Below are 27,965 nucleotides of genomic sequence, written 5' to 3' on the forward strand. Positions count from 1 at the left end.
TCACACACCACCCGCACGCAGCCCGCGGCCTGGCCACCAGCCCAGCTTCAGAACCACCAGCTCAAGCATTGCCTCCTTGGTTGTGCCCAGTGATTTGTGACTGGGCGTGCATTAATTTTAGGGAATTAATTAATTTTCTTGCAACGTTAGAGGTTAATTAAACACTGGCTAACTGGTACCAGTCATTGGAGGAATTCTGCTCCCGAGTCCTTTCATGGCCTGAATGCACCAAAGGAAGAAAAAAGGAAAGGAAGAAGGAAAGAAAGAAGCCCTTTCAAGACCACAGAAAATTGCAAAAGGATGTTTCTTCCAACCTGACATGACAAAATTGAATTCCAAGCTATTTAATGCATGCACGAAATGCCACGGAGAAACCCAGCCCGAGCACTCCATCCACCACAAGAGGGAAAGGGGGTTGGTAACACCAGCACTGGCTATGGCCCCAACTCAGCGCTTCAAACGCCAGATTTCCAGGCAATTTCGCTTAAATGTAACTACCAGGTTAAGGATTCTCACAGACAGGGCTATGGCCAGCACTTCCATGGGACATACAGCTACGGGAACACTGTGGTTATGATCAACATTAATGATGGAGACCTCGAGAAGCCACCGTCAGGCGGTGATGGAAGCCCCGCTCAGTCCACAGGGCACCATGGCCAGGGTCCCATCCCGGAGCAGCCCCCAGCCATGCCAAGGGTCCCGATCCCACTGTGGGCCCTGGCCTGACCAGTGGCATTTTGGGGGTGACAAACCAGCCTCACGGGTAGGGGCACCGGGAGCCATCTGGCTTTGTCTATAAAAATGGGATTTCACGGGTTACACCGTCACGAGGATGATGTCATGCAGCCCCCAACACACCCCTGCCCCCTCAGACCGGCGTGGTTCGTCTGTTGGCCGGGTTGTTGTGCAAAGACTCCTTGAACTCTTTGGGGATGGAGTTATGGACCTGTAAAAAACCGTGGTCCCGCTCCGAGTTGAGCAGCGTCCCCATGGTGACCTTGGAGGGATCCCTGGAGAGGGTGAACATGGAGATGTCGGTGGAGGGGATGGTGCTGAACCCCTTGCTGACGGGCGACAGGTCCCGGGAGCGGGGCTCGGTGGAGCGGGAGCTGGACCGCCGGCGGAAGCGGTACCTGTACGGGGGGAGGCGGGTGAAGGCCGATCTCTTCAGCAGCTCTGAGTGGGACTTGGCACGGATCTGACGGTGCTTCTCGATGTACATGTGCACGGCAATCACCCCCACCATCTCGGCAATGATGAAGGACAAGGCTCCGAAGTAGAAGGACCAGCCGTAGGAGTAGCTCTTCTTGGAGTCGCTCTGCCCCGGGTCCCCCGCGTTGGCCGAGATGTAGACTATAATCCCGATGATGTTGCTGAGACCTGCAGGGGAGGAGAGGGAGAGGAAGAGGGGCTCACTTGGGCAGCAGGAGAGGGACAGGGAACAGCAGCACCCCAGTCCCCTCCTAGCATGAGGGGCTAGGCCCTTCTGCCACCAAGACCCATGGAGAGAGTGCCAGGGGCCACGGCTGCATCCCCACGGAGCACCAACCTACCCACCAGCACCAAACCCCTCACAGACCCCAGCTGCTGTCCCAGCACACAACTACACCCACACGCTCCCAGTTCATGTCTATTGAAAAGGCAGGAAAGATTTTGTTCAGAAAAGGGACATTTCTAGAGCTGGTTTTGCTTTGTTGAGCAGCTCACTAAGCAACCAACTGCAGAAGCCCAGCCAGGGGCCAAGGCCAGAGCAGGGATCAATAGGGATCCCTCTGGCATGAATCCCTGCTTGCCGCAGCCCTGGGAGCACAGGGAAGTGGGAATGGCTCAAACTATTTTCATTTCTGGTGGAGCCTGGAGGCTTTATTGAGAATCTGGGCTGGTTTTGCACTACCAGCAGCTCCACGGGGCTGGGGAGCAGCTGATGTATTCCTGGGTTTACTTAATGAATCGATTATGTTCTTTCTGTTGTTTTCTCATCTGCACCAGCAGCTCCTGCCAGCCAAAGGAGGAAGAGCAATTTGTCTCTTTGTGGGTAGAAGGAAAAAAAAAAAAAAAAAAAAAGCACCCTACAAAATGGAGCAGCTCCTTGAGACAAAGACATTGTCATACGACAATCAGTGGAAGTGCTGGGCAACAGTGCTCAGAGAAGTAAGTAATCCAGGGGGAACGGCCTCAAGAGCGATTTTCCTTGCAGGGCTGTGGCAGCCCCTCTGCCTGCTTCCCAGTCCTCCCTGGCCCCACAGCCCACTGCTCGGCAGTGACGCAGGGCAGAGCCCCCAAAACCTGCCTGAGGTGAACACTAAACATGCTGCCTACTACACTGACCACTTGCCAGAAACCTCTCCTGGCTTTTTGCTGCAATGAGGATTTTTCCACCAGGTCAGGACAGCTCCCAAACCCCAGAATCCCTGTGTGCCCAGAAGGAACCACAACCCATCTCCAGCTCCCCAGTGTCCTCCCCACCAGGAGATCCACCCTGCTCCCAGCCCCGCCAGGCAGCTCCTACCTGCAGAGACGAAGAAGATGCCGGCACTGAGGATGACGTTGTGTTTGCTCTTGTAGAACTCACTGGCTGCCACGCACAGGCCCCCGAAGAAGAGCAGCCCCACGCTGAGGATGGGGAAGATGCTGGATGCTCTCACTGCACCTGCAGGACAGGGAGGGGAGAGGGTGAGCCCCCAGCATCACTGCTGCTGCTGGGGCTGCCAGCACCTCCCCACAACAGGAGGGAGTGCTGCCCTGAAGGGTGCAGGAGACCCAGCACAGGTCCCTCTTCATCCTCTGCCTATCCCTGAGCTGCTCTGCTCCAAGTTTGCCCTGCAGCCCAGCATCAGCCCTGCAAACCCTGAGATTCAGGGTCACAAAACCAGCTTAAACCCTGAATCTCTTATTTTTTTCCTGCTAGGCTATTTCAAGGAATTCTTTCCTGCAGCCTCACCACACAGGCAGCACCACTAATTTGCCTTCCCATTACCAACTACACCACCCTGGGTTTAAGCTAGGGGCGAGGCTCTGGAGCCTGGGGACTGCAGATCCCCACACCCCACCAGGCTGGCAGGGAGTGATGCTGCAACCCTGAGGGTCAGGAACCCATCCCTCAGGTCCCTAAGCTATCCCGCCTGCTTCACGAGTCAGGAGTTACAAACTAACACAGCCAAAATTCAACAAAAAGTTGTTTTCTGACGTAGGGAAGGAAGATCACCAAAATGGACAGAAAGCCCAAGACCCCAAGGCCAGCAGGTGTGATGCTGTTACCCTGGCTGGGCTCCAGCCACACAGGGATTAGCTCTGCAGGGCCCATCTCTGCACGCTCAGGAGTCACTGGTCCAATGATACACAAAGAAGGGGCTTTTCTATATGGTCTATCAGAAGTTCAGCTTCTAAAACAAGAGTGAGGAGTAATAAATGCCACGAATCACTACCTGCTGCACTGAAAATACTCTGTGCCTGGGTTTGGGCTCTCATCCCTCTATCAGGGCCTTTACTGAAAGCATGGAAATACAGCAAAACCCCATTAAAATGCCATTTTGGGGGCTTTAAAATAGACTTTTTATTTAAAGTGTGGGAGGGGGTGGGAGAATAACTTAAATGCTAATCTATTAAAATTGCAAACAGATTCCATTAAACACTATTTATGAAGTGCTCATTGTGTTCATTGAAAATCCATGATGAAATCCATGTGAAAAATAACCACTAAGATGCAAGAAGCACTGAGCAAGGTTAATAGCACCTCACTCCATCCAAACAGCAGGGGCAGTTGCAGAGGTCACCACACCTGGATGGATGTCCTGATCCAACAAGAGGCAGCCCATGGTCAACAGGTTGTCCAGGGAAGCTGTGGCTGCCCCGTCCTTGGAAGTGTTAAAGGGCAGGTTGGATGGGGCTTGGAACAACCTGGTCTGGTGGGAGGTGTCCCTGCCCATAGCAGGGGGAGTGGGACCAGATGATCTTCAAGGTCCCTGCCAACCCAAACCCGTCTGGGATTCTATAACAGAGAGACTGGCTCCAAACCAGCACCCCCGTGGTTCCACACCAGGGACCTGTGGGGTCCTGGTCACCAGCCACCCTTGTGGCATGACGAGCTGCACAGCAGCTGCTGGGACCAGCCACAGGGACAGCAAGTGCCAAAAGCACCATTAATGCTGCTCCTGTGGCCTGATGGGGCCAAGGAACCCGGGGGTCACTACTGCTGATTGGGGACCCTGGGGGCTGTGATCCACCAGCCTCCTGCCAGCAGTGGGGGGGATCTGCTGGATGAAGAACAGGGGGATGGAGAGGGGGTGCCAGCACAGTGTGGGGTTCCCCGGGGAGCGTGTGCAGCTCCAACGTGCTCCAGGAAAGCAAACTCACGGAGGAGATACTCGGCTGTGTCTTGCTCGTAATCTGCATCCTCGGGGAAGTGATCGATTTTCTTGCAGACTCCTCGGAAGGTTCCTGGGGAGACACAAGCCAGGAAAACCTCAGACCCCTCTGTGCTGGCAGGAGTGCTGCCAGACATGCTGCTGGAAATGCTGCTCGGAGCAGCACCCAGAAGCTGCTTGGGCACAGGGCTGCCAGTGACCCCACACACTGCCTGTGGTCCCTGGGGATGGTCTCCAGCTGCTCCTGCATCCTCCAAGCACCGCCGGTCCCCTCTGGTGGGGCTGCACAACTGTATCCCAAACTAAGCACGGCCACACACGAGCACCCAGTGCCATGGCTGAGCATGGCAGCTGAGTCTGGCATGGGCAGGAGTGTCACCTACCCGAGGGTCCTGCCATCCCACTTTTCCCTCCTGCTTGTGGGTCTCCTCACCACTTGGGAGCGGTGCTGAGCAGCTCCAACACCGTGGGCACTGGCAAGGCTGCCTGGCAGGCCTGGGGAAGGAGGCAAATGCTCTGGCAGCTGCTGGCCTCCCACCTAGCATTTTGGGGAAAAAAAGGCTCTTTTTTTCCCCCTGTGGCCTTCCCCCCCAACTCCTGCCTCCAAAGCAAAACAAACACATTTAGACTTTAAACGCCCGCCTGTTTGCTTCGGATTTCTCCTGGCTGCCCTTTCAGGCTCAGCTCTCTCCGTGCCAGAGCCCTGCAACTGTGCCACGAGAGGGAAGAGCCAAGGACGAGGCAGGGGCTGTAAAGGGGACTCAGTTACACGTTGCCAGACGTGGATGTGGAGTGAGGCAGCACAGCTGTGTCCGTGGAAGGGGAAATTTATGGCACAGCCTGGGGAAGGGTCTGGCTGTGAACAGGCTCTCACATCTCCTGCTCATCCATCCAACAACCCCAGCAGCCTGGTCCATGTGCCACTACAGTACAGGCAAAGAGAATAAAAAAATATCCTGGCTCTGCCCAGTTGCATTTATGGATTTGTAGTGATGGATGCAGCCTGTCACCTCCTGTGGATGCTGCGGGTCTGCTCCTCCTGGCAGCACACGGAGCCACCAAGCACCTCCTGCCACGGCATGGGATGGGAACACCTCTGACTGCAGGATCCTCCAAAGCCAGCAGCAAACCCCAATGCAACAGTATGCACAGTGCTTCCAGTGTTGTCCTTGATGTTACACATGGGGAAACTGAGGCACAGAGTGGGACTCCTGTGGAGTGGCAAGGGGCAGGGTGAGGTGGCAGGAGTTCCTGCAGCGCCTCCCTGTGGGAAGGGCAGCCCCTCACAACACCAGTGCTGGAGAACGTTGGCTCTCTTCCCTCTCCCAAGGGACCAAAAAGGATGTGTCACCAGGGGACAGGGCTCAAGGCTGGAGAAGCCAACCCGTGGGGTGTCCCGCATGCTGCCAGCCTGTGCTCTGGCTACAGGCTTGGGGGAGCTGAGCATCGTGACAGGCATCAATTAGAGCCTGGAGATGAAGCTCTGGAGGTGGCAAGCTGTCATGCAAGCAGGAGACACCGCATCTGAGGGAGCACCGCCTGCTCCCGTTGCTTTGGGAACTGCGGGTGAAGGGGAGGCTGAGAACGGCTGCCACAAGCAGGGATGGGGAGGCAGCAGGCCCGGTGGGGACAGCAGCTGCACAGCACAGCCCCCTCCTCCTCCACTCAGCTTTCAGGTTTGCACCCACATCTCTGAGCTTTACCCTGCACGTGCCAGCAGGGCTCTGCCCCCCCTTATTTTCCCCTGTGCTCTCCAGGCATCAGGCATGTGCTGAAAGAGCAGGACACTGCCAACCCCCAGCACCCTAAAACACCCAAAATGCCCTGACAGATCCCAAAGGACTCAGAACTGGATGCACTCAGCTCCCTGGACCTGTCCAGCCTCTCACTGTGTGGGGCTGTCACTGCTGGGGGTCTCCATCTCCAGCCAGTCTCCAATTGCCTCGGTCCTTGTGCTGCCTCAGAGCCTCCAGACCTGCTCTGGTGGGACAGACCTGCCCTCCTCAGTGTGTAGTCCCTGCAGAGCTGCTGTCAGCACAGGCCACCCACCGCCTGCAGGACTTGGCACCGTGGCAGAGCAGGAACATCTCCCTCCTCCTGCTTCAGGGAGGGTCACGGGGCCAGTGTTCATCATCCGACCAGCAAGAGGAAACTTTCCCTTGGCACCAGGTGGGAATGGAGTTTAGAGGCTGAGTCAGACCATAAGCACAGCATGCAAACGAGAATACTAATTTTCTTGGATTAGATCTCTTTGAAGATCTCAGAGGCTCCTTGTGCTGTTGAGCCCCCACCAAAACCCATGGCTGGCACCCCTCTGCCCCGAGCAGAACCCTGGGACCTTGCTTCTGTTGTACACAGATGAATCTGCGTCTGTGAGGGATGAGGGCAAGTCTTGGAGCAGGAGGCACCTGCAAGCTCAGAGGATGCCAACACCCCAAAAAATAAAAATCAACTGACTCTCAGGGCAGGAGCAGAGCCTTTGCTCAGCATTGCTGCTGCAGGACCCAGCATCATCTCCCTCCTGCTGCCCGTGGCAGAGGGAAATGCTGGGCAGCCCAAACGGCAGGACCGAGCCAGGAGCAGCCCCGGCCGAGCACCCGGAGGGGAAGGCACGGCAGCACCGCGCATATTCACAGGTTACTCCGCTGCTGCAGGGGCACAGGGGCCCTGCAGGCAGAAGGGCTCCAGCTGCCCAGTGCCAGGGGACAAGGACAACCTGCACACGCCCCGGTGGGGCCAGGGGCTGCACGGCGGCACAGCCGGGGCTCACCGCGCTGCTCGTTTGTAGGTGGCTTAGCAAAATCCACCCCCCCGCCCAAGTCAAAGGCAGCCCCAGCCCGAGGGAGACAGGCAGGGCAGCACCACCGCCTCCCCAGCCCCACTACCCAGCTCTACCACATCTATTTCACACTCTGACATTTATTTTGGCTCCTTTACTCCCTCTGTTCATTAACCGATGCTTGTCGCCATGGCGACCACTGAGTCACCCGACACACAACTTCCCAGGCTCCAAACAAATACCATAACAAGGCTTAAATCACAAAGAGCCCCCCCTGACCTCCAAAACACTCCCTGGGGATGGAGAGCCCTGCCTGAGGAGCCACAGCTGAAGAGGGCTGTGGGGAAGGAGAGGGCTCCTGGCTCTGGCTGGGGCTCATGCTCCCAGCAGCCTGGTGCCCAGAGCCTGCACAGCACATCCTGAGCCCCCATCCCTGTCCCCTGCTGCTGGCAGGTACAACTCTGGGCTTCTCCCTCCTGGCTTTACCACTGGGCCCTGCTAAAGGCACTGTTACAACATCACAGGCATAACGGAAGCAGGTTTTGTGCTCACTCCAGAGCCTCCCTCTCCTGCCCACGTTTCCTGGGGCTAGGGGCAGAGGCGGTGCTGATCACCTGCCCCGTGCCACCCCAGGCCACGGCTGTGAGATCCAGGGACGTCCCCATCCCCATGGCTGCCACAGTCTGGCTCCTCTCCTTGTCAGGAGGAAGGGCAGAGCTCCTGCCAGGCTGCTAGGGGACACTGGCTTGGGTGCCCCCCAGCCCGCGGGTGCCAGGAGTCCCAGCACCAGCAGCACCACACAGGCAGCGTGCGCTGCCGCTCTGGTCAATCTGGGTAATTTTCTCTCCCTGTTAGTGTGAATCCCAATTAGCCAACTTAACTTAGTGCTATACTTCCCTACCCAGAGCCCAGCACAGCTCTTCCCCAAAGGAGCATCCTCAGTGCTCACCCGCAGCTGACGCTGCTGCCAGGAGCAGGGAGCTCAGGGACAGCGACAGGGCAGCAGGAAGCCTGTGCCGTGCCCTGGGAAGAGAGGCACAGCCTCTGAAGTCCAGCAAGTCACCAATAGATCAGAAACATCAAACAGCGTAAGTCCAACCGGGAAGCTGAACCATGCCCTCCGCTGAGGACATCACAGCTGGGCAGGACAAACATGTCCTTCAAACACTGCCCATGCAGCACAGCACCTGCCAGGCTGGGCTACACCTCCACTGTGGAGCTGAGCATTGATTCTCTCCCAGCCCTCCCACGGCTGCAGCCCCTGCACCTTCCACATCAACCACAGAGCCACCCTGGTGCAGAGGAGTGGCTGGAGGAGCCCAACCAGGAGCTAAGCCATTGGAACCCCACAGTAAGCCTCTCCCAGGCCCTCCTGCCTTGGCTGGGGCAGGGTTAGCAGGGGTGAGCCCAGCTCTGCCATCAGTTTGGTGCCACCTGCCTCCTTGTCCTTCACAGCTGCCACAAACCCTTGGCTGGCAGCAGAGCAGCATCCATCTGTGCTCTGCACTATTCCAGCAAGCTTTGGTTCAAGCTCCCAGTGTAATGGTCCCACTTTAATCCAGGGGTACCCCAAGCATTCCCAGGCACACAGGGAAGCCCTCTCCAGTTGGCAAACTATCCCAGGAATTTTCCACATGTGAGCACTGAGTGTGGCAACAGGATCACCAGCCTGCAGGGTGTCCCTGCCCGCTGGGTGCAGCCAACCCTGCCTCTCAGGTAACATTGGATTGAACGTGGAAGAGGAGAACACGTACAGCACATTTTGCATTCACTGGTCTAGTAAAGGCATCCCCTCCCTCCTGTGGGGCTGGTTTTCATTTCTTGCTCTACTTCATCTTTTGATCCTTCCCCTCCCCACCAGCTCAGAGCACCACGAGCTGCACGTTAGATAAGGAGAGGAACATCAGGCCCTGCCTGGCCCTGTCCCCGGGCAGCCCCACAGGGACAACACCTCGTTCCACCAGCCTTCTGTCGCTGCTGCGTTAGGTCATTTATATTTTGATGTACAGACTCTGCACTGCACTTATTGGAGAATGCAAAGGCAATTAATTGATTTCATCTCAGGTCTTTTTCCTCTCAAAGCCCTTTTCCCCAGGGAGGGCTGGCAGGGGAGGGGGGATTGTGAGGGAAGTACGAGTCTCGTGATGGTGAAAATACAGCGAAGAGTATCAATCCTAACCCAGAGAGCCAGAAGACTAAAGAGCTCTGGTTATGGCTTTAAAATCTAATTTCTTTTCATCCAGTGGAACAGTTTTCCAGGGACTATTCTGGTTGTTAGTGCTCAGTGAGCAAACTAAGAGCCAGGCTGGGGAAGATGAGCTAACTCTGTTCCTAAATGAGAACAAAATCCCCCTCTCCCCTTGTTGGTTGGCTCAGCCAGGAGAAGTCCTGGGGCAAGGTCACATCTCAGCCCTCAGCTGTCTGCACCTTCCAATAAATTCAAGTGAGTTATCTTCTCAGTTGTGGTTTACAGTAATGGCCTTCCTACAGATACCTCATCACACCAAAGCTGTTTGGAGGAAGTGGTTGGGTAATTATGGTTTAAGTTCTCTGAAAATTATTATTTGTTGGAGAATCAGAGGTCCAAGCTCAGCTGCAAGTGCTGGGGCAGGAGCCTGCAGCACATCCTCAGGCTCTGCACTCCCTTGAGGAACAAGAGCAAGGTACCTAAATATCTCCAAGGAATTAAAACTTCAGGGCTCATCTTTTTTTACCTCCCACCCACCTCCCAGATGCTTGGAGAGATGCAAAGAAATTAATGCTTATTCCTTCCCTTCCCCAGCTTCATGCTCTGCAAGGAATCCTGAGGCTCTTTGCACTAGATCCCTGCTGTGGGACTGCAAAGCTTCAGGGTCACAGGTCCACAGGAGATGCAGCCACCACCTGGAGACCAGCAGCCACCACATGGGGCTCAGTCCAGCACTGACACTGAGCAGCTCTGTCCTGTGTCCCCAGGAAGAGCTGCTGGGGTCCCCTCACCCCCAGCATCTTGCCCACCTCCCACACCTCAAAACCTCTGACACAGCCTGGTTTCAAAGACAACACGAGCAGCTCAGAACCACTCCAGGGAAGGCCATTGGGGATGGCTATGGCCACCCCAGCCCCACGGCATGGAGCGACCCGGCTGGAAGAGCTGCTCCAGCTGAGGATGCTGCTCAGTGTGGCAGCCTCGGGAAGGAGCTGCTCCTTCCCAAAGCAGGGGAAATCTCGGGTGATTGGTCAGATGAGTGACCTGTCCTCACCATCAAATCACTTCTGGGACTCCCCAGCCCAAAACCTGTCCCACTTTACACACACACACCTGTCTGCTCAAACTCCACTGGAGAGCAGCTACATTAAGGCAAATCCTGTGCCTCGGTTTAAGCCCCCCTGCTCCATGTTCCTCTCTCTATCCCAGCTCTCTCCAAGTCAGGATGGATGTTGGGCTCCCCACTGCCAGCTAGTGAGATGAAACCTCCTCCCCAGCTCCAAGTTCCCCCCCCAGCACATCCCAACGCCACGGCAGCCCCACCCCAGCTCCAGCTCTCCTTCACACCCTCTCCCCCTCTCTGCGGCGGTGGTTTGTGTCTGAGCAGAGTCACCTACACAGATATGCCTTTTCTGAAGGATTTTTTTTCCTGTTGTAGAAAAAATAAAACCCAACCAGTGGAAAAAACCCAAGTCAAGTGACAGGAGGCAGCAGGGAGGAGGCGGCAGTGGCGGGCCCCGGGTGCCGGTGCGGCGGGACGGCGCAGCCAGCGCTCAGCCGGGCTGCACAGAGCGGGGCAGGAGCCCAGCCCCCGTGCAGCACAGAGCCCGGGGGGCTTGGGGTGCAGTGCCCAGCTTCATGCTGCTGGGCTGGGCATCCCCACGGGGGCACACCAGGGCAGCCGTGGGCACAGCCAGGGGGACCGGGAGCTTCTGCCAGTTTTAGCCCCTGAGACGCCGGCGATCGGCAGCGGCGCAGAGACCTGGCTCCCTCAGCAGCGCTGGAAGGGAAGAGGGAGAAAAAAAAATAATAAAGAAATCTACATTTTGACAGTGACTCATCATCTTCCATTCTGGAATCTGTGGGGTTGTTGCAACCTACACAAGGCAGTTCAGAAAAGCAAAACAATTCTGAATAATAGAGGAGGAAAAAAGTTTGAAAATGATGGGTAATTTCTAGCACCGCTTCAAGGGTTTAGCTTTGCTTTTCTCATTATAAAAGTGATCAGGCAATGCAGGGGAGCTGCCTCCCAGGGTCTATTCCTGCACTCCCCTGGGTTTCCTTCCTCCTTCCATATTGGTGGAGCTCATGAATGGGAAATGCCCTATCACAAACCTGGCTGTCAGGAAGTTGCTGGGCTTTTCTGGCTGGCCAGGATAGGGTAGGAAGGCAGAGGGAGCTGCAGCCAGCGTGGGAGCCCAGGGTGGCCAACACACTGCTGTCCCCTCCATGGCAGCCACACAATGGGCAGCCAGCCACTGACATCAGGAACCTTTGGATCAGGCTGGGGAGGAGAGCACTCATCAGCATGTCTAAGGAAATCGTCTCATGTTTTATCTTCAACAGTGAATAAACATTGATTTTTATTTTAAAAGGTAATTGACATTCCTATGATAGCAAAATGAGTGCTGGAGCAGCCAAAAGCAGTGTAAATAAGCCCTGTGCTAGAAATTAATGAGCTTCACTGATTGAGTTTATCCATTTAAATTAATGCAATTCTAGCAATTAAAAAAAATCTTTTGTCTGTTTTCCTGCTTAGAAACATTGATGGCAGGAGATGGGGCAGGAGTAGGAGCCCTAGCTCCAGCCAAGCAGCTCCATGCCCGAGAGGCTGGGACCTCTCCCTGTGCAGATGCAGCCAGGACAGGATCCCACTCTCCTTCCTTCAACGAACATTTTAGGTTCACTTGGGTTAACAGATGAGCTTCTGGGCAGGGTTTGCTTCCAACCTCCTCTGTGGCTGTCAGTGATGGGGGCAGCCAGCTCAGCCCCAGGAGGTTCCTGGGTCACAAAGCATTTTACCAACAGGATGTGGGGAGAGTGGGGCTGCCCCCATCTCCCAGACACCCACTCCATGGCAGTCAGGGATGTGTTTGAGAGTAAAGATTACTGCTTTTTATGCCTTCAGTAAGCTGTCCTTCATGATAATTTCTGCCTGCCTTACAATGTCTCCTCATTTAACTTGTCAATATTCATGCCCTTTCTCTTACTTGAACACAACTTCCATGCATCCAACAATGTCTTTTTTCCCCCCTCTGCTCTTTCACAGTCATGGCTTTTTTAATTTTCTTTGCTCCTGGTGTCCCTCTAGCCTGGCTCCATCATGTCTGCAACCATCGTACCCCATCAACACACTCTGGTCACTGAATAACCTTGGCTAAATCAAGACTTGTGTCCCTTGCTGCTTGGCTCCTCCAAACAGCACCACTCGCAGTGCCTACAGCTCCCATGGCTGTCACACCTCAGGGCATCCTGCAGCCTCTGGGATAACCGAGCACAATCCATCCTCTGCCCCCGTGGCCATCCCAGCACAGCACTGGGTCTCGTGTCACAAACCTGCAGACACCTGCACAGCACCAGGAGGGGAAGAGCAAAACTCATCCCAAAAGCAAGAGCTGCACTTCCTTCAGCTGCCTGGGCATCCCAGGCAGGAGCTGGGATCACGAACAGAAGGATCAGGACTGATCTGTTTGTCAGGGGGAGTTTGACTCACACAGTATTTCTGAGCTCTACAGAGATCCAGGTGAAAATTGATGGAAAAAACCTGCCCAGAAGGGATCAGGTGGGCAAAAACAAGGGTCAAAAGTGTAAAAACCTGGGATCCCCTCGTTGAAGAAGTTGCCAGTAATTCAGACAAAGATAATCCCGGACTGGTTTGCGTTGGAAGGGACGTTACATATCACCCAGTTTCAACTCCTCTGCCATGGGCAGGGACACCTCCCACTAGACCAGGCTGCTCCAAACCCCATCCAACCTGGCCTTGAACACTTCCAGGGATGGGGCAGCCACAACCCTGGATACAAGGTGCTCTGGTGTCTACTTCAAAGCCTGAGCTCTGCCAGAGGCTGGATCCTACCAGAGGCTGCTTAAGCACCTATTTAGAATAAGCAGGAAAGCTGCAGTATGATGGGAAGCTGGAGGTTTCACTTCACCAGTATTAAAACGTCCTCTGAATATCTAAAAACCCGTAAATGACAATTTCATAGCTCTGAAGCACGGCCTCTCATGCAGGGCAGTGCTATTTTAGACTCTGTGTTGACAGCTGAAGGGGAATGGATCACAGAATTAAAAACTAGTTGCTGCTCAAGTCCAAGCAATCATCACTTGATTACACTTCTTATGGGCAAACAGAGGCAAGTCCAAGGCACCAGCACACATTCTTTGTGCTCTGGAAGGTAAATCCACAGAGCAGAAAACAATTATAAGCCAAAACAGTTAGAAGAATGGATTTAAGCAGAAAAGCATGACTGTGAAGAGAGAATTATTTGAGTAGCTTACCCCAAAACTCCCAACAGTGACAGGAGTTTGCATCAGTTTAAAAACTGCCTGGCTAACATGTAAACAGCCATAAAAATAAAACCATGCCCAACGAAAAGAAGAAAGAAGATATTCATAACTGAATATAAATCAGCAATCAGAAATTGTAGAGCACTGATAAAGGACACAAACAAACAGTGGAAAAACCATCAAAACATCTTTCCCCAGTGCATTAGGATGAACAACAAGAACAGAAAGGAGCAATGCTATCGCCTGCTTCCAAACACAACCGGCAGCAGCATTAGTCACAGGACCCAGAAATGTTAAATAACTGTTATTACAACTGCGACATTTCACATTCAGCATCTTCTCATCCAGAGCTGAGACGCGCTGAAGGAGCCGGCGGAGCCACGAGCAGCGCTGCCGAGCGCCCGGGAGGGGCTGCCGCGCCAGGGGGACACGGAACAGGCCACGGACACAGAGTTATGAGGCCGCCAGTCACCACATTTGCTTTGGTGTCACCGAGGGCAGAGCGTGGGAGCGCCGGGAGCTCAGGGCCGGCCCGGGAGGTGAGCGGGGACAAGGGACGTGCTGGCCCAGAGAGCTGACCCGGCAGCCGGGAACAACAGCAGCGAAGTTTTAGTCACTGTTTCAAAGTGAAGTAACTGCTCAGATTGGTTACAAATACCAGGGCCCATTTTCCAAGGGCATTGCTAACAAAACCAGGGAGGGTTCAGAGCAGAGCGCGCAGCAAGGAGCCCGAGGGCCGGCGAGCCAACCCCCCGTGCCCCGCGCAGCCCGAGCTCGCCCTGCGCTGCCGAAGCCCAACTGCACTGGGGGCTGCAAAAAGCAAACCGTGTTCCAAAGAAGCCCCACGGTGCAGAATATCAAGGCTAAAAATATGTAAATTGCCACGGAAAGCGCTGTCAGAGCTTCAGCAAGCCTAGCAAGTTGCCAAAAGGCAATTTCAAATTTCTGAGCTTGCTGCGTGAGGCATTAAAAAGGTCACTATTTCTGAAATAAGGATCTTTACAAATAAACACATTTGCTGAGGACTCAGTGAGTCACATCAGAGCACAGCACAGAGCATTTCCACCCTAATGCTTTTGACAGGCCACGAGCAGGGCGATCTTTTCATGTTTACAGTTCATCAATAGTTTTTACAGCTGCACAGTCAATCTTTAAAGCACACTTAGCCTGGGAGGAGGCTGGGAAGGCTGTTTTCCTTGCAAAAGTGATATGAAGGTTTTTTTCTTCCTCTTTTATAGCATTGATTTGAAGGTAAGTACTTGAACTTCAAAAACAGGATTGCCATTCAAGCACCTACCTCACATATATATATATATAAATTTGTCTCATCTTGCTAACGATATAAATATTTGAAGTTCTCAGCTGATGTGCTAAAAGGGACTCAATCCATCAAAGCCTGTTTATTCCAGGCAATTCAGTGGACATCAAGATGCATGTTTGCTGGGGTACAAAGAAGGGAAGAGAGGCCCAGGGAGCCCCTTGCAGTGCCCCAAATGGGGAAAGAGATACTCAAGAGCAGCACCACAGTTTCACTCGTGGCTTTTCTTGGGAGAACAAGAAGGGACTATCCCATCCCCTGAGCATTAGGTGAGGACATTGCTGGTGAACAAGTGAGTGACACCAATCTTGCCTTCCCACTCCAGGAAACAGAAGATGCCAACCTACGCCCTGGTAAGCTTTCCAGAAATTCAGAGCAACTTCCACAGCACTTGCTTGGCCCCGCTGCCTTTGGAGGACTTTGGCATTGGAAGCACCTCCCTGCTGCTGGATGGGCCGTGTGCTGCCAGCCCAGGTGTGGGTAGGATGATGCATTCCATCCATAATCCATGATTTGGGGATATCACAGCACTAAGAGACCCCAACACACTGCAACCAGTTTTCCCAGGCCCATGAAACACTCTCCCATCCAGGGGCAGCAGCTGGGATTTCTCTCTGTCAGGCGCTCCCTTTCCTGCCCAGCTCCAGCACCACCAGATCAGCGTTTGGATAACCTCAGGGCAGACACCAGGACAGTGCTGCCAGCTGCTGCTCACACCATTACCTAGGCCAGAAACCAGCCTTATCATCCCCCAGCTTCCCACATCTGACTCAAAGCACAGAACACTTTCCTAGTGTATCCCTGGAGCTCCGAACCAAGCCCAGCTCCCACTCAGCTCTGCCCTTCCAGGAGGCAGCAGCAGCCAAATGGAGACATGAAGAGAGAAGATATGGAACATGTACAAGAGCCCAAAATGGATGTGCAAGCAGAGAGCTACACAGCTTATGCCAGTGCTTCCCATCTCCTCCCTAGTTTGCATTTAAGCACCCAGAGGAGCTCATCCTGCTGCTGCTGAGGCCAGGCACTGTTTTGGCATGGGCTCACAGACAGCAGGGTCCCATGGCAGAGCATGAGGAGCTCGAGGGGTTGTGCCTGCCAGGGACAGGAGATTCCCCTCCCCGGACAGGTGGTGACACACCTGCCAGCACGGGCTGCCTGTGCTGCCCTGGCTCTGCCTCCCCTCACACCTACCTGGGGCTGTTCCCACCAGTCTGTTCCTCAGGCTCAGCAGCCACAGCTCTGTCCCCAGCACGGCCCAGACTATCCCACACGTTCCTGCAGGCGATCAGAGCCCCTTTTACTGGCTCTGCCCAGGTGCTGCCTGGCAGCTCCTCCCGGGCCATCAGCACCCTGGGCGCACACCTGCCCCTCTGGGGGTGAGGAGGGCTGCAGGGTGGGGCAGCCCCAGGTGTGTGGGGTTACCAACATTCCATAGAATCATCTCATTGTTTTGGTGGGAAAAGCCCTTTCAGATCACCAAATCCAAACAGATCTCACATCCAGGCTGCAGCTTTCCTAGGAAAGGCAAGGTCCTTCTTGTCCTCCCGTTGGAGGGAAGGCTGAAGTCTAATGCACAGAACACACCTCCACCCTTGGCTGAAGCCTGCTAAGGGATGCCAAGAAATTCTCCAGGCATGGGGAGAAGGAGCCTGGGGAGCTGTGAGAGGCTTCCAAACCTTCTGCCATCCGAGGACCCCCTACCCTGCTGCCTGCCTAGGTCCCCATTCCCTGGATCCCCGTTCCCCATTGCCTGGCCCACCCCGCGGCGGGGCCGGGCGGCTGCTGCAGCAGCGGGAGGCTGGCGGGGCCGAGCGGGGCTGCCACGGCAAATGGAGGAGCTGGCAGGGACGCTGCACAGCCTGGCAGGAGCCACCGCCCGGGCTGGCGGCGACGGCAGCGCCGCAGCTGCTGCAGGGGCAGGGAAAGTCGGCGTGAGGTGGCATCTCCCTCAGGGAGGGACACGGACCTTTCCCGGCGGACAAGCAGCCGCGGGTCGGGAGGCAGCCCAGGGGGAAGGCAGCCCCGGGCTCTCCCGGCCCCTGCAGTTGCTCGTGGGATGACGTTGTATGATGCAATGATGGTGCTGCTGCATCACAGCACTCTGAGAGCTGCAGGAACAAGTCTTGAACAGCCTGGCGAGCATCAAGCAGCCTGTTCCCAGGGTCTGGTCAGGAGGGAGCTCAGCCAGGACAGAAGGGCTGTCCCAAGGTCCAGGGCTGGTTGTGTAGGACCCAGCACAAGCCAACACTGATTTTTTAAGTGAAAACCAGGAACTCTGATTTTAGTCACCTGGTGACCTCTTTGGGGATCACTTTCCCTCCCCTTGTGATTCCTGTGATTAAAAGCAATGGTACAATTTAGAGACAACTACCAAATCATCAATGAAACTGTGAAAGTGACCGTTCATGAAGCACAAACACAAATGTCACCCTCGAATGCCACCTTCTGTCACTGCTTTCCAATCTCCAAGTCCCACAGTTCTCTTGCCAAAGCCAACACCCCACAGGCTCCCAGTGGCCCCCAGAAAAGCTGATGGGGTCACACAGTCCCCTCTGCCCCCTGCCCTGGGGCTCCTGTCCCAGCCCAATTCCCCTTCAGTACAAACCACTGAGCAAAAATCAAATGCATGAAGCCCCTGGTGAGGGAGGTGGGAAGGCAGGAGAAGGGCTGCTCCTGCTCCCACACCTGCCCAGTGCCTTCCCTTACTGTTTCTTTATGACTGTGTTCATCTCTGTATGATACAACACAACAATAACCTGACGTAGGAATGGCCAAGTCATCCTCTGCAGTCTGACAGCACCAGGTTTGTCAATAGATTGTGGTGTCAGAAGATAAGAAACAGGCAATATCTGAGAAATCATCACAGCATCACCTGTCCAGCAGCCACAGCCATTGCTCCTGCCTCTGCCATGATGACTATGAAAACCTTGATATTTTGAAGCCTGTCAAATGCAGCCACTCACCCGGTGTGCAGGTGATCTTTGCAAGGGTTGGGGAGACAAGCAAAGCCCAGATGTCCCACCACACGATTCCAAAGGGATAAAATCCTGCTTTGGGCAAGCACGCTGCATGGTCCAGGTTGGCTGTGCCAGTGGCCAGGAAAGGGTCTACACCCTGTGGACCAGCAATAACAGCACTGGGTGCCTTGCCAGGAGCTGTGTAAGAGATGAACACTAATGAATCCACCCAACCCTGCATTGTAAAATGCAAAACCACTTGTGCAGAGAGAAGAGAGGTGATTTACCAAAGGCCCTGTAACTCTCGGTGGCAGAGCCAAGCACCTCTCCCTGCTCCCTGGCAGCTCTCAGCAAACCTCATCCACTGGCACCTCCCTGACAGCCCACACCAGCACCCACCCCCCTGCGGATGGGGAAGAGAAGGATCCAGCATCAATCCATGGGGCATCCTCCCCCAAACCACAGCCATGCTGCCAGCCTCAGCACCAGGGCCTGCAGCCTTCGTTAGCCCTCCCTAATTATTTACAGCCATAATGGAGATAGTGACCTTGCATGGGAAAAAAACCACTTGAGCCTCATTCAGATTCAGCCTTCCACCTCTATTGAACAGCGACGGCTCCTGAGATGACAGGCTCTGCACCACGCCTATGCAGCAGTGAAATGCCTGTTTCTGAGCTGTTCCCAGCACACGTTGTTCTCCTCACGTGCTGCTCACAGGAGCTGTGGGCACTTGCTCTCTACACCACCCCACAGGATGGCATTTGTGTCCAGATAAATGCTGCAGCATCCCGGGAGAGTAAACCCTGCCCCCCCCTGCTCACAGCAGAGCTGGTGGCAGCCAGCTGAAGCACAGCTCATCTCCGGACACCTTCCCAGCAGCAGGGATATTCCTCCTGCCTGGATGTGCAGCCCCTGGCTGGCAGTGGCCAGGGCCAACCTCTGTCCAGAAGGATTTTCATGCCTCTTGGCATTTGGCCACACCACAGGAATGTGGGTCTGGAGCAGACCAGGGTCCAGCCAGCCTAATAATTTCCATCACTATTGGAGGACAGTGATTAATGCTTATTCGATCCATCCTCCACCAAGCCGAGGTTCAGGGATTTCCCAAGTCAGAGGTTACACCTGGGCATGGCAGGTGACACCCTGCAGAGCCCCCTGCTTGAGGCATCGGTTTGATCCTGTTCTGACCTCCCCTCAGTGCTGTCCTGGTGCAGAGGCCTCTCAGGGGGTTGGGGAGGAAAGGTGCTGTTACATCTCCAACATGGTAATCACATCAGACAGTAAATGTTCCCTCTTCATCTTCACCCATCATCTCAGATGCCTCCACTGTCTGCTTTCCATCACACAAGTTAACCAGATGCCTCCTCACTCTCACATGAAGAGCAAATGATGCACCCCCTGCCCCCCCTGGCTCAGCCCCCCAGACCTCCCACACTGTCAGAGACCTGTCCTGCCTCCCCCTTGACCACCCCCAGTCCACACTGATGGTTCCCATCTGCACAGTCCCTCTCCACATGGCTGTCACCCAAGGGCTCTCCTTGCCAAGGGATGGGAACTGGCAAACGTCCCCAGGACAGAGTGGTGGCAGCAGCGTGGTGACACGGGGGTGGGGGCCATGCTGGGGCTGCAGCAGCTCCTGCCAGGGAGGTCAGCGTGGCTGCACACGGAGACACCAGCACTGGCAGCACCGCGGCGCTGGCCGGGAGCGCGGTGGAGAAGTGTCCAGTGGCAAGACGGGCTGCTGATGAGGATCTATTACAGACACCACCAGACAGGGGAACAGGACGAGCAGCTCCTTAAATACTGACTGATAATGAGTAGTGAGAAAAAGTGCTCTATCATGGATGATTGCAATCTCAGGGACATTTGCTTGGCGCTTTTAAAAATTAAAGATAATAACTTTCTAACAGAAACAATATTGCTGTCACCTTGGGGAAATTCTCTGCTTGGCCTCACTCAGAAGGACTGAGAGGAGCTGAGAGCTGGTAGCTGTCCAGGGGCAGCTGCTTCCAGCCCGATTTAACGCCTTCAGTGCAAGTCTGCTCAGCAGAGCCTAAAGCAACCACTGTCAAAAGCAACTGGTGGGAAAATGCAATGGCAGAAGCAGGATTGCTGCGGAGGAGCAAGGACAGAGCACTTCCCTGGCACCCCGGGGGAGGAATAGAAGATTGCAATTAAAACAATTAAAAATCAAGGCTTTTGATATTGGAAATAGCAGTTAGGACATGCATGTGTCTGATAAGAGAAGAGGAGAGAATTTAATGGGATCAGTTAAAGCAAATCTGCAACCAAAAGGTCTAAGCAAAACCAGGTGGGATTCTTCAGGCATGTCAGAAGAAAGGAGCTTTGCTGCTGAGGTAAATCACTGCTGGATCATGACAGTGCAGCTGTCAGTCATGAAGCAGAAGTGACACAATTATTTATTAATCAGATACTTCTGTTCTTGGAGACAAACAGGTCCTGTATTCCACCTGGACTTGGGGAGGATGCAAACCAGCAACTATTAAATGTAAACATGCAACTGTTAGAACTGTTAGAGAAACACCTCCCAAGAGAGACCAGAGAATAGGCTGAGAACTTTTCTGAAGATCTATAATGGATTTTTATACATCTTGGCATTCTGTTGAATTTCTAGAAGCCAGGAAAAGCTGGGTCAGTGTTTAGCCAGCCTGTGCCAGGAGTGATGAGCAGTGGTGGGAACTAGGGAGAAACCAGGGATATGATGAATGACAAAAAGCCCTGTGGGAAAAAAAAAAAGAGTTATCCAACTTCATAAATTTTTCTTGATATGGTTACAAATTCAGTTGATAAAGGAAATCAGTAACATAATATATTTAGAGTTCCAAGGGGTATTTGATTTAGCTCTCCAGACAAAGGAGAAGACCAGTATTAGGCAGAGTCAACAGTGCTTTTTTAACAGAACTGGAAGGTGGATTGCAGAGGTTGTACCTGGTGTTCCAGTGGGATACTTCTATACAGAATCTCCTGTTACTGGGATGGTGTTGAACTATAACAATGTCCTAAGGAAAACATGAAGTAATTGTGGGTAAAAGAGGCAAACAGCAGAGATTTTTTTCATGTTTAAAGGAAGTTTGAGGGGTTTACTTCCCTTCCCAGTGCAAGAGCTGGCCTAGGGACATGGCAGATTCACCCTCAGCTGAAGCCTCCAGGACTGATCATCTCTCTAGAATGCACCAGGAGCCAAGCAGAAATGGGAGGTCAGGTGTAGAAATGGCCCAGCAGAGTCCTGCACGATGCAGGGGTCAGGCCACAATAGCAGGTTTTAATCTAGACAGGATCTCCCTCAGAAGAAAACAGAGCAAAGCTCTCCAGGTTTGGTAGGGAGGAATTGCCAGGTTGCCAAAGGCTTCATGGCGGCTGCTGCGGGGGACACCAGAGGGGATCCCCAGAGGGAGGCAGGCAGAGTGATGCTCACAGTCCTCCAGAAACAATGGAGCACTTAGTTCTGGTGAGGGAAATTAAGGAGTAAAGGAAAAGTACCACATCGCCTTATAATGTGATATTTCAAGCAGCCTTGGCCAAATCCTCCTGCTACTTCTGCCTGTTTCAGCTCCGTCAGTCCCAATCTATACTACGCAGCAGGGGGACGAGGAGGCTCCCTGCCTCTAATGATGCTGAATTTAATTAAGTTCACTGAAAACTAAAGTTCTTTTACTTGCCTAAAAACAACAGAAGCCTCAGCAGCTATTTCTCAATTTCAGCTTTCTCCCTGAAGTGCCACGCATTTCCCTCTATATTAACAAGGAAATCACAGAGGAAAACAACTGATGAGAAACAGCCACGGGGGACACGCATGGACAAACGCTGGTCACGTTCCAGCGGGAGTACCAGAAGATACCTCCTAAGCATTCTCATGTGGTAAAAGTGACAAGTAGAATCCAAACGCCGCAATTTCAAACAGGGGCTATCCCAGCCCAGCAGCCTGGGAACGCCTGCCTGGGCTCCAGAAATTGAGTCAACCGCTAATTTCTGTTTTCCAGCGTGGGTGTCTCTACCTAGGGTCTGCGGCGGCTTCATTCAAGATTTATCCGCTCTCCGACGGGCGCTCCCGCGGTGCTCAGCCCTACGCAGGCGCGGTGCCTGCGCCACGGCGGCTGGAGGAGCATCTGCGGCTGAGCGAGCACCCGGCGCCCGCCTCGGGCATCTTAATCACCTGCCACGCACACCCGGCCAGGCCAGCGACCGGAGCTCGCCGCTTAATTCCCCTCTTGTTACACATTATAAACCCCGTTAGCGGCAGAAAGTTCAGGGCCAAAGCCCTTCCCCAGCGGCAGAAGCATCGCTCAGGGCTAAAAGCATCTTCTGCACCACGGGAGAGCCGGCCCCCTCGACTGACCGTGTCCATCCCCGCTGCAGGATGATGAAGTTCCCGCTGCAGGATGATGAAGTGCTAACCTTTGTCTGTTTTTCAAGCCAGATACAACGCGTGCACAGAAATTAGAGACAGAGTGAGGAATCTGACAGGACCTGCTGCGTGTAACAGTCCTGGGGGCAGGGGCTCAGACCAGCTGAGGGAAGCTCAGCCCCTTGCTGCAGCACTGTCCTTCCCCAGCTGGAACGTGCCTGAGCTCAGCACAGCACGGCTGGGGGGAAGTTTTCCCTTCCCAGCATCGCAGCAGCAGCTAACAGCCTGTGAGACTCCAGCACATTTCTCCAGCTAAATTCAGGAGAGTGATGAGCAGCACCTCCACGTCCCCCAGCACTGCCATGTCCCACCAGCACCACTGCAGCCCCACATGCTCACCCCGAGCACTGGCTGGGACCCCCCGTGCCTGGCTGCCCACCCCCAGCCCCCACTTCCCACCTGTGCTCTCACACACACGAGGGACGACGGAGCCCGTGCCCAGCGCAAGGCCTCGATTGTGCCACGGCCCGAGTGGCACCAGTGCAGCACTGTGAGCCACCCAGCTCCCACCCCAGCAGCTGTGGAAGCACCAGCCCAGGGGGAGAACATGCACCAGTGGGTGAAGAGCCCCTGTTGCTCCCAGTGTGTGTGATTCAGCCCTGAGCTCTAGCATGGCGCCGTTAACTCCTTTCCTCAATGTGCGTGCCCAGGAGACCAGGGCCTCACCAGCTCCTTCCCGAGCAGTGATTTATCGCAGTGAGGGGAACATAAAACATTCACTGAAACAAAAATACAGTCAGCAAACCCAAGAATTTTGGTAATCACTCATGCCTCCAGTGATCCCATCTTTCAGAGCCCTGGCTGCTGCCTCCTCGGCTCCCTTGGCCCAAGAAGGGAGACAGATTACCCCAAATTATTTATTATGGAATTATAGCATGATCCAAACCCTTCTTGAATTGGTAAGAAAGCTCTGACTGACTTCACTGGGTTTAGGACCAAGCACCAGGAGCAGACAGGGCATTTCTGCATCTGTGGCCATGACTCACCGAGAACTTTCCAATGTGTAGGGAGCAGCGTGGCCACCGTGGCTCACTTATCCCACTGTCAGAAGCATTGCTCCAGGGCTGGGGGAGCCTGACATCCCTGGGGTCTTGCAGGACAGTGGGGCAGGTCTCCCCCCAAGCACACAGGACACCAACTGCTGCTGCTACTTATAAAAGTTATGGTCCAGTGTGGTTCCATCTGCCATTTTTTAGTGCGCAGGTACCAGCGCCTGACTCCATTCAAGCTCGCATTTAAACACAGCCTGTTGTTGCTCATATAAATCTCAACCAGTAGCTTTGGGTCAAAATTGCCCCCGAAGTGTGGCCTGCACAGCAGGAGGGCAGCAGCTGCCGTGGCCTCTCCAGCCGGGCACTGCTGCAGGAGAGAAGCACCGGGGCGAAGCAGTGAGGCTGGGCAGGAGAGAGCTCAGCCATGGGCAGCCCAGCCCGGCCGCGGGGCACAGACCCCCGAGGGACAAAGAAGGGACAGGCTGGCACTGGTGGAGGGGTTCGGCTATAAAAACGTCGGGTTTCCAGGTGACAGGGACGCTGTGTCTGCGGGGCCTCGGAGAGGAGGAGGGACTGGGGGGCTCTGCTCGCCGAGCACTTCACATTAAAACAGCCCCTGGGGCCGGGAGAGGGACCTGTGGCCTCTCAGCCACCGCGTTCCCGGCAGTGGGCACGGCGCTGCCGGATGGACGCTCAACGCGGCTGCCCACGGACCGCGCCGGTCCCCGGGCACGGGGGGGATCCCAGCACCCCGCGGCCGCCCCCGGGGCCTGGCTCCACCCGGACCCCGCGTCCTGCGAGCAGGAGCCACCCGCCAAGTTTCCCCCTCGCCCGCGTTCCCGGGGATGAGGGCGGCAGCCGGGAGAACCCGGCCGGAGAGATGCTCCGCTCTCCGGCCGCCGGTGCCGGGGCTCGCCGGGGGCCCGGCGCTGGGGTTGGGGGTCCCAGGGTGTCCCTGCCCTCCCCCGAACTTTTGGGCAGGGTCTCCCCAGGGCTCGGGAGGGTGGGCGACGGGTCGCCCCGCCGGGACTGTCGGTACCTTCCAGGCAGCACGTCCTCCAGAGCCCCGAGTGGGTCATCACCTCCTCGTTCTTGCGGCTCGTGTCGTTGTCGTTCGTGGACTTAGTCCTGCACACGCCGCGCGAGTAGAGCCAGTAATCGGTGCCCACGGCGATGGTCATCAGGCTGAAGGCTGCGAAGGCTCCCACCGTGGTGATGAGCATCTGGACGCCTCTGTCACACATCCTCATGCTGCTTCATCCTACGGCGGCGGCTCGCAGGGGAAGGGCCGGCGCCGCCGCCCGGCGCTGCGCTCCGCGCCCGGCGCCTCATGCCCCCGCGGCCCGCGGCGAGCCGGGCTCCCGCGGCGGGGCTGCGCGGGGTCGCCCACCCCCCGGGCGCCCGGCCGGCATGGCCCGAGCGGCGGAGCGGGGCGCGGGGCGCGGAGCGGCTCCGCCGTGCGCCCGCGGCGGGAGCGCGGAGCCTCTCCCGGCGCCTCCCCCGCGCAGCCCGGCCAAGGCAGCGGCGGGGGGCGGCGGGGGCGGGGGGCAGCGGGGGGCGGGCCGCCGGGAAACCGCCCCTCGACCGGCCGGCGGCGGGGGCACCGCCCGGGGATGGGTACCGGGACGGGGAGGGGGCGGGGAGACCATCTTTGGGGGCCGGCACCGGGGAGGGGACTGGACCCGGTGGGGGCTGAGGACCCGGAGGGCGAGCCCGCCCCGGGATGCCGAAAGGGACGGCCCTGGGGAGCGGGAGGGGAAGGGGACCGTGACTGCTAAGGGGGACCAGGACCGGGGGGTGGACTCCCAACCCAGGGTGCTGGGACCGGCTCTGGGCGGGGGAGCCGATCCCGGGGTACTGACAGGTAACCCAGCCCCTGGTCCGGGCAGCTCGGTTTCCCACTCCTCCCTCCCCCGATCCCGACCGTGGAGATATTGCCCCGGTATCGGCCGCCGGGCACCGCCCCAGCCCAGGGCACCCGCAGAGCCCGGGGGGCTCAGCCCCAGCGGCACGGGGGGATGCCCGGCACCTGCCCAGCCTGAGCCAAGTGCTGCGAGACCGAAGCCAAGGCCGGGGCCAGCAGGCAGCCGCTGCACTTTGGCGTATTTTCCACACCATGCTCCCGAAGTGCTTGCCACCCGTTAAAACCCTCATTCTTTCCCTCTCTGCGCCTCTCTGCTGTCTCCTCATCGCTCTCAAGTATTTTTGCAGCCAGTTGGATAAGCTTATGACTCATGCGACCTTTCAAATAAGCCCAATAATATACCCACCTCTTAAATTAATAGTCTTTTAAGGGCCATGGGCGAGCCAGGAAAGCATATGATTTACCTGGTAGCATGTGCTTCCACAGTTCTCATTTGTATGCACTCACATGTAAACGCTAGTTATTTACTTCCAAAATGCAAGCAGCAAATTACGATGCCTACAAAAAAATCGGGTACTGAGAAATTAAGAAGTGTGAAAATTAAGTAGCTTCCTCAACCTTAAATCACCCTCTCTGTGCACACTCACTAGGCGGGCAGGCAGACTGCAGGGCCCGGCGTTTCCCCCCCCGACCGCTCCGCACGCAGCGCCCGCTGCACCGTGGATCCCCCGGGTCATTCCCCTGCTTCATTCCAGGCTCTTTGCCTCGTTTTCTGCCGCGGTGCTGAGCTGAGCCTGGAGGCAGGGGCAGCCTGCCCAGGTTCTCCCACCTGCACAGCACCAATTCCTGCTTTTCCAGTGATTCCACCTGGAGACCTGCGGTGCTCAGCACTCGCTGATGAGGGTGAGGATGGAGTCTCAGGGACTATGGTCAGAAGCATCCAGCCAAGCCAAATCACAAGGCTTTTTCCCTTCAAAAGGCTTCCTTTCAAGAGCGGTTATAGGTGGCCAGTTGGTGTGACTGGTGTTGGCAGCGGCACACGACAGGCACAGGTCACACCTTGGTGTCACAGGCTGGACACCAGGGTGAGCCCCGCACAGGGCTGCACCAGGATGCTTTTCTTGAGGGATCTGGTGGGTACCTCACGGGCACAGACCCGGTGCTGCCCTGGGACAGCTGCCTCAGCTGTGGGGTCAGGCTCCCCAGCCCTGCCACCCCCGGCTCCCAGCGCCTGCCAGCGGCGCCCTGCCCGGCCCCCGCCCTGGGGGGAGGCAGCAAAGAGATCTCACACCTACAGGGAAGGGGCTGCAAATTGCGTTGAGTGGGGGATTTTGCAGCCTTAATTGTGTTATTTTAACATAGTGTGTGTAGGTGTGTGCAGAGTGCACATGTACCGTTTCCTTGGCTTTTAACAAAGCAAGCTCAAACCAAATCAAAGTCCATGTGGGATCGTGTTGGCCCTTCTAGGGGTTGGTGGCACCTCTCGACAAACCCTGCACCCTTCTTAAGTGTTACAGGACTGAGTCTGAAGCTCTGCCAAGAGCAGCTGCCCCAGAGGACATGCAAGGGGTTCACAGAGCTTGGCAGCCAAGAAGAATTTGGGGACCTTGCCATGGCACTGTGCAGCTCAGACTCTGCAGAGCAGCAGGCTCTGGTGATGACAGCTCAGTGCCCAACCCCACGCAGATTGGGCTGCTCCAGCCCTGTCACCCCTTGCTGTTCACTGCCTTACCCATCACCATCTACCTGCTCACAGATCTGGGCCTTTCCAAGGTCAGCAAAGTGGAAACAAATACCAGAATCCAGTTTATGCTGCAAAGATCACACAACTTGTGCAAAAAACATCTGTCCCTGCAGGCAAAAATGTCCTAAACCGAGATCTGTTAGGCTTTGTCCTTTCAAATCCAGGGATGAAAGCTCTGCTGCATTTAAATTGGCAAAGTGACAGAAAGGAAGTAGTCAGAAATAATCCCTAGCTGGATTAGGTTTTTTTCCTTGAAGGAACAGGGACTCTGAGACAAGGCGAGTTTAGGTCATTAGGAACGCAGTGAGATGCTGAGCTCCAGCCTTGCCTGGTCCTCCATATCCCTGCTCCTGGGAGCTGCAAGGGGATAAGGACTCCAGAGCCTCCAGCACATGTTCATCCTTCCCCACTCCTACGGGGGGACTATTTATATCTGTACACACTCAGGCAGTGCTGGTTGCAATCCACTGGCTCCAACAGGACTCCAGTGGTGAGGCTGGTGTGGCCTGCAGTGATGTGCCACTGAGTTCAGGGAGGTTCTCCTAGATGTGACATGAGTGAGCAATTCCACACATGCCACCAGCCCAAGTTTGTGTGGCACAAGTTGGCTCACTCAGTGTGAGCTTGTGTGGTTGCCTACCAGCTCTGCAGCTCCTCACTGGACTTCTGGCAGTCTAGGAGCAATAAAAACAGCAGGGGAAAGAAACAAGAATCCATTTGTGTCCAGCCTCTTTACACTGGGAAGATGTGCAGGGAGTGCAGGAGAGGCCATGCAGAGGCCAGCATGCAGCCCCTCCGGACCCCCAGTGGGTGGGCTCCAGCCACCAGGCTCTGCCCTGGCTGCTGCTTCCCCTGCAGCCACAGCCCCTCCCCACCTCTGCACTCTTTTTTTTTCCTCCATACCTTGGGCAGACAAAACAAGTCCAGGAGAGGGAAAGGAGATGACAGGGGACAGCAAACATCATGCCAGTGCCACAGGGTTCCCCCAGCTCTGAGGATACAGGCCAGTTCAGCAGCTCCCCATCTCAGCAGCCATGCTGGGGACA

The 27,965-nt window shown here is 55.6% G+C and overlaps 1 protein-coding gene across 1 annotated transcript; it reads right to left on the reverse strand.

Moving 5' to 3' along the window:
• Window positions 1-287: 287 nt before the first annotated feature.
• On the reverse strand, window positions 288-24,721 carry CACNG3 (calcium voltage-gated channel auxiliary subunit gamma 3). Its single transcript, XM_051632208.1, has 4 exons — window positions 24,351-24,721; window positions 4,354-4,437; window positions 2,510-2,650; window positions 288-1,380 (listed from the first exon to the last, which is right to left on the reverse strand). Exons 1-4 carry the CDS (start codon window positions 24,559-24,561, stop codon window positions 869-871), a joined length of 948 nt encoding a protein of 315 aa, XP_051488168.1. The 5' UTR covers window positions 24,562-24,721; the 3' UTR covers window positions 288-868.
• Window positions 24,722-27,965: the final 3,244 nt, after the last annotated feature.

Source organism: Apus apus, chromosome 14 (genome assembly GCF_020740795.1).
Source record: "Apus apus isolate bApuApu2 chromosome 14, bApuApu2.pri.cur, whole genome shotgun sequence".
NCBI classification, from domain to species: Eukaryota; Metazoa; Chordata; class Aves; order Apodiformes; family Apodidae; genus Apus; species Apus apus.